The sequence below is a fragment of the Barbatula barbatula genome (assembly GCF_947034865.1).
Source record: "Barbatula barbatula genome assembly, chromosome: 17".
NCBI lineage: Eukaryota > Metazoa > Chordata > Actinopteri > Cypriniformes > Nemacheilidae > Barbatula > Barbatula barbatula.
In genome coordinates, this window is record NC_136780.1 from 6485007 (window position 1) to 6496457 (window position 11451).

Consider the following 11451-nt stretch of genomic DNA (forward strand, 5'->3'; position numbering starts at 1 on the left):
TTTTTCAAATTATCTTTAATATTTTTTATCTTTTCCCTCCAGTTCTTTCTGTGGAATTTCCCCAGGCCCACCAGAGCAACAACAGAACTGGATCTTTCCTGGGTGTTCTGTGTATGACCACAAATAAATAATATAAATGATATACTGAGGGATCAATACACTGTGGCACATCACGTTTTTGGGCATTGGACAAACCTATATGGCCAGATTTCACCTAAAAGAAAATCTGAGCGGGAACATTGGATAAAAGATTCTGACACGTTAAAGTGAGCTTTTGGCATAACTATCAGGTGTTTCATTGGCTTTGTGTGACGTTGTTGGGCCATTTTGTTGTGCAAGTATAACCCTTTATAAACTGAATTTTGTAATTGTCTATTTGCCAGCTTACACTGCCTAAAAAAAAGTGGATAGATTTAAAGTAGGAAATAAAAAAGCTTAATAGTGTTCATTTATGCAAAAGAGAGCCTCAGCTAGTCGGCATATTACAGAATTCTCTATACGTTAAATGATAGCAATTCCCCTTACAGACAAAGTAATGAAAGAAAAAAACCTGGATTGTTATTAGCCAAGATTTTGTAACTTTTTGAGCTACCGTATGTTCTCGCATTTAATGTCCCTGTAACCATACAGTTTGCGTGCTGCATCTTTCTGTTGCAGCCTCCACTGTTCCTTTTCATTCTCTACCAGATCTTTCTGTCTGCACTCCACCCTGTCCTACCACTAGTCCCTTTGCACCCGCTCCTTTCTGTATGCCCCACACTCTTCTTGGTGTCTTTGTCTCATCCATAAATTCATCTATTACCCTTCTCCCTACTGGCCCTATCCTTCAATAGACGTCTTTGGTGTGTCTTTTCTTTGTGTACCCAAACGCACACTCCCAAACCCGTTTTCACACTTTAGCAAGTTTTCTTTCCAACTCCACTTTTCACGCTGGCGGGCACCATTCCACCCAAAGGAGAGGAGGACTTTTTAACGCTTGCTGCCTCCCGGCTCAGCCGCCGCAAGCGTGTCATAGGAGCGGCCGTGGGTGTGGCCATGGTTCTGATTCTCCTGGTCGCCATCCCTTTATTGGTCCACAGCACGAAGGGAGGAGGGGCCGGCAACGCAGGAAGCCATTATGAAATGCTAGGAAGTTGTCGGATGGTTTGTGACCCCTACACCACGTCTCATGGCCAGGAGCTAACCGCTGTATCATCAGCACCTCCTGATTTTCTAAACAGGAGGGGTAAATCCGGTTATCGTGGACCCCCAGGGATCCCAGGACCACCTGGTCCACGAGGACCACCTGGAGAGCCAGGAAAGCCAGGTCCACAAGGGCCTCCCGGTCCTGGGCCTGGTGATTATGTGCCATCATTCTACAGTCCTAAGATTGCTTTTTACGCAGGCCTACGCAAGCAACACGAAGGCAATGATGTGCTCAAGTTTGATGACGTGGTAACCAATGTCGGCAACTATTATGAGCCCAGCACTGGCAAATTCACATGCCCTCTACCTGGCATCTACTTCTTCACATACCATGTTCTGATGAGAGGAGGGGATGGGACCAGCATGTGGGCAGACCTCAAGAAGAACGGACAGGTAAGAATATACTATGTTTTTGTTTCTATTGAATTGTGTGGCTCCATTGCTCAGATAATCAAATTATGTGGCCCTTAAATACATTTGATGGAATTTCATATAGATTTTCCAGTGGAAATTGGGAGCAAGTGCTAAATATCAGTGCAGTGGGAAGTAGTTTTTTAATCTTTTTGTCCTACATACCTCTAAAGTCCAACAAAGCCCTACAGTACATTATGTGGGATTTCATTGCACAGAATTATAAAATTCACTTCAAGTCATACACGCAGATATATTAATATATGATATGTATATACTGGATATAAATATATATATATATATATATATATATATATATATATATACGGGAGCTGTGGTATGTGTATCCCTTGGGAATCACTGAAATAGATTTAATAATCTCTATAATCTTCTACCTTCCTTAGTTCACTATACCCTGCTAGTCTCGGATTCCTATTAATATTGAATACAACAGCATTGTACTACATAACTCTTTGAGTAAACAATTTAAATTGTTCATGTGAAAACAAATCACTTGCAGCTCTATTGTTAAAAAATTGCAAGGTGTGACTACAAGGACAACCACATTCATTTTTGTATGTGTAAACCGTCCACGCTGATTTATTTTGATACGTTGACAATTTAATAACTAAAGTAAATACCTTATCTCACTGATCACCTAAACACGCGTCACACGATTCAGCAGACAGATTTGCTGTGGTGTGGTCTAGTGCCAGTTTGCACATCAAATTAAATAATGAATGTATGAACAATTGACAGTTTACACTTTCAGTTCTTCGTTCCCATGACATTAATTAAATTCCGAAGGCAGGAAATGGATGAGACGTGAAAAAATGTATCCGTAGAGCTTTAAATGTACTGCGTGACCTTTGTGGATCAAGAGGCACTGTTGGACCTTTTTATTTGACAACCAATCGTATGCTTTTATGAACAGTTTTACCCAAACACACTATAAAACGTTTATTTGTATTACAACGTGCTACAAAGCCTAGTTTTACGAAGTGGTTTATTGTAAAAAGAAAACCACTGGCTTAATGCAGAGGACCACCTGTAAAGGTGATTAGAGTGAAAGCAGATTAAATTGGTCCTGTGTCTGTCATGTACAGTTTTGTATTGTCATGCAAGTCTGCTTCCTCTGTTAAATCATTCATAACTTTTAGATTGAATCCCCCGCACGCCGTACGTGGCCGCCTGTATTGCATGTCCATTGATTGCTCATTAATTATCTTTTCGGTCCACTCAATTACGTCCATTTCGAGCACATCAGGTGGCTTCACTTCACTGTTCAGCGGGCCCTGTAATGTAATATAGAAATGTGTGTGTTAACCGCTTACCGTACTAGAGTGATGTATCGAGTAAGCTGAAGAGGGAAGGATTTTAACTTCAATAGAGTACAAAACACACAACAATCCACTTGCAATACTGTTCGGATTTGTAAATTGCTCTTTGGGGTCATACACTAGGGTAAAAAAGTCTAAGAACATTTGAATCTGCGATCCAAAATCGAATTTAAAATGCAGAATGAGATATTTATTATTAGGACATTATTTTGTTTATAGGTCACCAACCAAGCTACTTGTGCAAATGATATATTTCCTTATCAAATATAAACTATTTTCAGTAAATTTTCACTGACGTTCTCAGACTTTCTGACCCCACTGTTAGATTTTTAATGGCTCATCGAATGCAGATACATGCAGCTACAAACTGAGACGTGCAAAGCATTCAAAAGTGAAAAGGATGCTAGATTTTTTTGACAGATGCTGTGAGACTGGAATTCTCAGAAGTGTCATTTAAAAGCAGACAATGGTCCATTGGGATTACGAGGTTTATGTTAATTTGTAAAAGGTTATTTTTTGAAATCCTGACAAAAGCAATGCCCATAGAGCTATATAGAGTGACCAAAACACATTCCCACATCCAAAGTTTCCCATTAATCTTAATTTAACCTGTAACTAGATCGGTTTCTATCTAACTTTACTAGGGTTGGAAATCAGCAAGACTTTACCATTCAATATTATATTGCTATCTACATCATGTTAATAATATTGCATTTTTTAAGTTTAATATATATTTAATTGAAACTATACAATTTTAAAAATAAAGGTGATTAGAGGGTCTTCACAGCGATGCCATTGAAGAACCATTTTTGGTTCCACAAAGAATCATTTAGTCAATGGTTCTTTAAAGAACCATCTCTTTCTTACTTTCTTACTTTCTTATCTCTTTCTTTTTTCGCCAAAAAGAACCTTTCGTGAAATAGAAAGCTTTTTAAGATGTTAACGTTCTTTATGGAACCATTTAGACACCAACGGTTCTTCTATGGCAACGTGAAGCACCTTTATTTTTAAGATATATTCCAGTCTTTTGTCCAGCTACACTCCTGGTCGATTAAAAATAGAAATAGAAATCGACTAGCGCTAAAAGGCAGTCATTTTTTTATTCATGTTAAAATGTAATTAATAAATTCATTGATTCCTTGTGTAAGATATTGTAAAATATAAAAAACACACATATTAATTATAATGTAATTTTTTTATAATACACATATAAGTAATCCCACACGTTTGCACTTAACCTAAAGTTATTTTACAAAGAAACTTTAAAAGAACGAAGCAAGGGCTCAAATACATCATAATTCTATTTTATATCCCCTTGCTTCTCGAAAATAAGTGTTGACACCATCATCCTGTATCTTCATTGTGGAGGCCATGTTCAATATGGTACCCCAGTGGGCGGGCGGGCGGTGAATTGCGAGATAGACTGAGAGAAGGACACATGGGTAGCCATGACAGTTAAGAGCACGGCAGAATCACCCATGCTGCTTGACAGAACGATCAGGGGAGGGAAGCAAGATAGATAGCTTAATAGAAAGCTGCAGACAGTGGGTAGAGAGACGAGACTTCTGGGAGGCTTAAGAATGAATACAGGGGCTTTAGGCAGATGGAGAGCCACCAAACATGTCAAGGCTTGACAGGTTAACAAGATGGTTGAAGACTGATACGACACTAGCATTTGTTTACTAATTGTGACTGTCTGTGAATGTTGGGGTGCTAATTAAGAGAAAGATGTATCTTGGGTATTCTCCAGAGTGTGGCACACATGTTGCGGTACCTGGTGTTGGGCATGTGTGACCATCTGCTAGATCATTGTGCTGTGGTTTTGACAGCTCGTGAAAGCTGGTCTCTTGATACTGGCTGGTGCTGTTGTGATGGTGTGCTCATTGCTGGACCTCAAGCATGTGTGGCTAAAGAGTCCCAGGAGGGTGGTGAGATTGCCACTTTTGCACATTCTGTGAGTCAGTGCCCTTTTAGTAGTGTTTGTGAAATCCAAACTGTTGTGCCTTATCAGTAGAGTTTACTCTGGATAACATACATTTTAACCATTAAAGGGATAGTTCACCCAAAAATGAAAATTCTGTCATCATTTACTGTCTGCAAAACACAAAAGAAGATATTTTGAAGAATGTTGGTAACCGGGCAACGATACCCATTCACTTCTATTGTATGGACACCACCGATGCAAGTCAATAGGTACCGCCGTAGTTCAGCATTTTTTATAATATGTACTTTGGTTTGAAATGCTATTCATATCCCTTTAAAAAAGAAAAATGGCATTTTGAAAAATGTTATAACAATTCGATTTGTTCAGTACAAGATGGAAAGGATAAGTCATGTGATCATAATGTGCTTTCCAATATTGAATATTTATTGTAATTTATTTGGTATGTTGGCTGCTGGGAAAGTCTTACTTTGAAATGAGAAGTCAATTAATAAACAAGAAAAACAGGAGACTGGTAATGCCATCAAACACCTTTGTCTCTTTTTACCCATCCAGCCCTTCAATCACACAAAACTGCTGTAGAAATCGGCTAACCTCTGCTGTCTGATAATAGCGTTATCATGAATACATTTGTTTTAAGGATATGATTATGTTCGCATTACTGGTGGCGTTTTTATCTTGAGTAATGGCTTGTTTATCTTAATGCTAATGTGGGCTGGAGTCAAAATATGACAACAGGGTTGTATGTCATCCCTGATTTAAAATCTACATGTCTTCTCTCTTGTCATTAACTTGTGCAGTTATTCTTTTAATTTACAGTCCCTGTGTTCCAACGTAGCTTTAGACGAATCCTCTGTTCAAACTAATCTGGAGTACATCCTCTCTCTTGGTTAATCGTTGCCCCGTTTCTTTTTCCCTTTTTCACCTACCACAGGCTCTTTTAATAGACTACTTAAAGGTCGAGCTCTTTCACACAGCAGTGTTAAAAATGTCATTGCCTGTCTGTTAATGACCAGCACCTGTTATTATAAATGTCTCCTAGAGCAGTGAAATGTCCATAGTCCAGTAAAAATATAATGAGTGTCTTTGGAAAACTCTAATTGTATTAATCCTTAATTGTACAGGACAATCCATTTTCCGTGTTTGGAAGAACCCAGGTTCACTCGTAAAGGAGGAGATTATTTAAGGATTGAAACAAAAATCATCAACTCAGATGTTCAAGTCAAAACACAAAGCGTGTAACAGATGTCCTAATGTGCTCTCGGGCCATTAGTATGAAATGCCATGCTCGTACAGTAAGCCAATTATGCAGAACTCTCTGAAGAAATGTTATTCTCCCTTCGAGGAGCTATTCAATAAATGTTCAATTTTTGTTTAGTCTTCTCCTTCCCGTCTATGCGCTCGGTCCCCCAGGTAAGTTTAAGAGCTAGTTTTCCATTGTCTCCGCTCTAAGAGGTCTGTATATCACTGGGAATGAATCCTGTCAGTTTTATTACCTCTGGAGCACAGCCCCACTGATAAAAACAAGACTTCATATACCCTCACATCTCCACGCGCTCACAAAATAGCCTCGTTTGATCAGCCTGTTATCCAAACCCGCCCCTCCTATTCCCCCCTTCTGGCTTTCTCCTTTACCCTGGTCGTTCTCCTAGCGCTGTGTACAAAATGCCTCTGCACCCGTGCCCCTCTCCCTCACTGCCCACCGCTCCATTTAGAACAAGCCTCCCAGCAGGCCCGAGGGTACTTGCTCGCAGCGAGCGCTGAGATCAAGTGAGCGTAGCGTCTCAAAAGAAGTCCGCTCCAGTGTCAATATTCATCTTCACTGCAGTCAACAGTAATCCTACAACGGCTCTTTTTCTCTCAAAGAGCAGCTTATATCACAAGAAATGGGATACATCTAAGGAGCGCACTTTGCGGGTGTTCTTGCAGTCGTTCAGATACAATATAACCAATCCCAGATCCAAGACAGGAATCGATGCGGGGTGGAGAGGTCTTAAATGCTTGACGCTGGATGTCCGCTAATTAAAGTGACCGCTCACATTTTGGTATTGAACGTCGGAGCATGCCTGAGGGAAGGACTGCCCCCTTTTCCCAGTTTGCCGAAATAATGAGGAGAATGACATACGCTCTGCGTCGATGCGGAGAGGAGGCCAGGCCGTCACTGTCAGACACAGGGATGTTGCGAACAGCGTATTGACTGACACAATTGATGGCTCGTTCATATTATGGCCTCAATAAGATCTTAATTAGAAGTCTTTTATTTCTCATAAGTCCGAAGAATTTAGAGCTGAAATATATTGCTCCGTATCGCCTGTAAGGCATTATATTTATAACACAGATCGGTTTTCAATGATGCAAAACAAATGGTAGCGTTCACCCACTCGATATACAAATTATTGACCAGGCCATTCTGTAGATGACTGTATCATGAGTAATAGCATGTGGCTACTAGATCACGATGTGAGAGCGTTTCTACAGTGGTTTTTTTTGTGAGATGTAGTCTAGGAAAGGGGGTTCTCAAGGGACTGGAAACCTAGCACATTTTTTTACTGTTTTGGCTGCACTGAGACAAGTTGAAATGTATCTCACATCGCGCTTCAACATAACAAATACAGTTGATACCTTCCGGTGATACAGTACACTATCACAGTATCTCTTGTTTTGGTTCACATTTATGACATTTATTCTTTATGCACTTGACAAATGTTACACTGTTATGCAAAATCAATGTGAGAAATATGTAGTTTTCCTTCAGTGCCATTACTTTGGAAACCTCTCTAGAATGCTTCTACACATCAGTAATCTGTAATGCATATGATGGTAACTGATTTAAGTCGTCACTCGGTGCAGATGTTGACAATATTATGACGTAACAGAGTGGATATTAGATTATGGATGTTGGAGGGAGTTTATCTTTGTCAGGGGTTAGTATTTTATGTGGGTTGTGGTTGGCCGGGACGTTTCTCAGGGGAATGACACGCCTAATAAAACAAGCAGCATTTGAGGAGTTGAAGGCGTGTTGTGTAAGAATGTTTACTATGCATGTCACTTTTATTCCTAGAATAGACTCCGGTAGAATCGCTCCGTATGTCCGACAGAGATTGATTGGCTATAACATGGGCGAACGAAATGCCAGACCATCAATGTCTGTCACCTGACACCTGTCTGGCAGGAGTTTACATTTGTTTTTTATTATTTGTTTTTTAGAATACTTGCAAAATGCTGACAGCACAATTAGCACAATATATGTAGAAGTACGCCTTATTTTATGAGAGATATGTGAAAGTGAAGTGCACAATGTTTTTTATCAAACATGTCTTTCTTAATTGCATTTCCTTTCAGAAATGTATGTATGTGTAAGCCCAATTTAAAATGTTAACAAACAAGTTTCTGATCCACTGCTGGGAGTCAATACAGCTGATCTCTCAAGCTGAATTTAAATGAGTCCATGGCTCTTGTAAACAGTCTCATTGCGGATTGCATGATACGTGCACTTGAGATTAAATTCAACAGGTCAATATGGTTAAAAAATATAGCGTGCTGGTATATACCTCATGTCAACATTTATTTTACAGGTTTGAGCAATGTGCTGCATTTACTGTAGCTATGCTGAATTGATGTAGAGGTCACCCATCTATTTATCCTTATGGCCAGAGTATAATTTAATAATGAAAAGGCCTCATTGATGTCTCTACATTATACCAAATGCATCAAAATGTTTGGATCAATGCATAAAGACGAATGTCACAATATCAAAATCTCAATGAACGATAATCCTCTGTATAAAGCCCACGGTACAATATTTATTGGGATATTTAAAATAACAAATGATGACTTGGAAACGTGCCATAAGCATCCTCTATTCTTTATCCTCTAATCCTGTATGTTGCTTAGAGGTATGAGTTGTAGTATGTGATGAGTCAAATGACCTAAAAATCCCTTTAATAAAATAAAATAATTGCACCAGATGGATCTTGCCAACGGTAACATCTATTATTTCTTCAAATATTCTCTATGTTAGGCTCGGAAGACCTATCGTTTCATACTGTCATCTGGCGATGATAATATTGAGACAATTTAGCTAATGCAATAACACGTATCGATAATATTGTTACATCCCTAAAAAAGACATGATCCTTTGTTGTTCCTATATTGCATTAAAATCTTTGGTAACGTGAATATTATCATGACAAAAAAATATATTTCAAAGAAATTCTCATGAAATTTCTTGTTTTTATGTTTATGTAACTATATTTAAGATTGTCAAGGGCACTATGGCATAGGGAGTGTTGCATGTGCCTGCGAGATGTTTCACAATGAATTCAGCCTGCGTCGTGTTGATCTTAAGGACTCCAAGCAGGGTCGACATCATAATTAATTTCACACATATGGAAATTAGGCTGAGTGGGATAAACAGGTATAAATGTCGCGTTTTGTTTTTTGATGTCACATTTTGCAATTGGGGTAATTATAATTATAAAATTATTATGAATGCATCAAGTGTTTCTTCTGCATTCAGGGCGGGGAAAATAAGAATGCAATACTTTGTGCTATGATTTCATTTTAATCTTTTCACACCAGTAAACACAAAATTTCTAAGTAGGTCTGTGAAACGTTATATTTTAAAGTCGTTTGTTCAAGTATGAAGAAATATCGGGCATATATACTGTTTTGGACAAAACACCGTTGACCCTTGTGAGGGACAATATAGTTGAGTTGTCCTTCCTCTAACCGTGGCTTCATTTTTCCCGTGTGTGACAGGTGAGGGCCAGCGCTATCGCCCAGGATGCTGATCAGAATTATGACTATGCCTCCAACAGCGTGATCCTGCATTTAGACGTGGGAGACGAGGTGTGTGTGCAACTGGACGGAGGGAAAGTCCACGGCGGAAACTCCAACAAATACAGCACGTTCTCCGGCTTCCTCATTTACCCTGACTGACCTGCTCAGTTTCTCCGTGATGCTGCTCTGCACACATACACACTGGAGAAGTACTGTGCATAAACACACACATTTCCATACACACTCAACAGGCTTGAGAGAAACTGACAAGATTTGATATGAAGTACAAGGGCTTCACAGATGGAAACAAGCAGTATACCTTCATGGATCACACGTATTTCTGACACGCAGTTCGAATGTGTGTAAATTATCATTATCTCCAACCTAAAACCAAGATTTCCAAACTTCCCAAAATTGAAACTTGTGTATTTATATATATATATATATATATATATATATATATATATACTGTATATAAATGTCTATATCTATCCTGGACTGTGACACCGGTAAATTTTCATCCATTATATGTGTTGTTATTGTACTAGTGTGTCCTCGTTCACTATTATTCACTGCAAAAAGATTTCAGAGTCTTCTGAAATTCTGTGCACTCTTCAAGTCAAAGCTTAACGTGCTTTATGATGTTTGGATAACAGCTGCATTTACACATGGCTGAGCTTGAGACAAAATCGGTTCCTAAATGTACTTTTCACCTACTGGACAGCCAGTCAAATAGTGTATCACAGATGTAGCATAATACAACCACATACCAACACATACTATATGCACGTGCACACTGCGCAGTCCTCTTGTTCAATTAATTTGACTTAAAGTGACTTTTTTTGGATGCCTGTGTGGAATCGAAAATATAGCTGGTGTGCGTGGACACACAGGAGCGAAATTAAACACCCAACGTCTCACCAGAGCCACATGGATAGATTTCCGATAAGTGTAAAGAACGTGGCCCAGACCAAAACATTAATATATTGAGCTGGACTGAGATGACCCTTCAATTCAAACCAGTAAGATTCTTAAATAATATGATACTTTGCTTTTTGTGAGCAAAATGTTTTGAGCACATAAAGATGATGTTTTATTACTTTTTAGGGGGAATAGGTTGTACCCCTCTGGAGAGGTAATGCTGTAGGAAAAGATAAATTGCTGCTGCTTACCATTAAACTTCAAGTGAACTTGATTACAGTGTTAACAGTCTCTTCTGGTTTGAAATCAAATGATGTGAAGTATCACTCTTGGTGTGAAATATCAATCTTGACATGAAACATTAATTGACATGAAACATCCGTATCATAGTTGCACATGAAGTATTTTAAGTCAAATTAAATTACCTCGAAATGTTGCAGGTTAAAGAAAATATATTTTTGCATTGTTTCCCACTTTAGCATAATGCAGAACATTATTTGGTTTGTCAATTTCGGGAGATTTATGTCAATATAAATAGATTTTTGTTGTTATAAAATGAGAATTATATATATTAAATATATTAAAATATGACACAAAACATAAGAATAAAAAAGTTAAAAAGGAATATCATACCAGACTTTTTACTTTTCTAATGATAAACAACACTCATCCTGCAATACGTTTAACTGTTTACAATGATATGATTCTATAGATGTTAAAAATTTAAAATACTAAATATATAATTCTTATTGTATAGGCCTATATATATTGTTCTGTTATATCATGAACGGGAAAGTGAGTCTTAGTGTGTTTGGCTGCTTTTTGAGCCTTTTCAAAACAATCAAATGTAAAAACGTATTAATAAATAAA

At 38.4% G+C, this 11451-nt stretch overlaps 1 protein-coding gene across 1 annotated transcript; it reads left to right on the plus strand.

Moving 5' to 3' along the window:
- Positions 1 to 1035: 1035 nt before the first annotated feature.
- c1ql4a (complement component 1, q subcomponent-like 4) lies at positions 1036 to 9819 on the plus strand (the record flags this gene model as incomplete). The annotated part of the gene is made up of 2 exons (XM_079477645.1): positions 1036 to 1578; positions 9640 to 9819. 2 exons carry the CDS (start codon positions 1036 to 1038, stop codon positions 9817 to 9819), a joined length of 723 nt encoding a protein of 240 aa, XP_079333771.1.
- Between the last annotated feature and the right edge of the window lie 1632 nt (positions 9820 to 11451).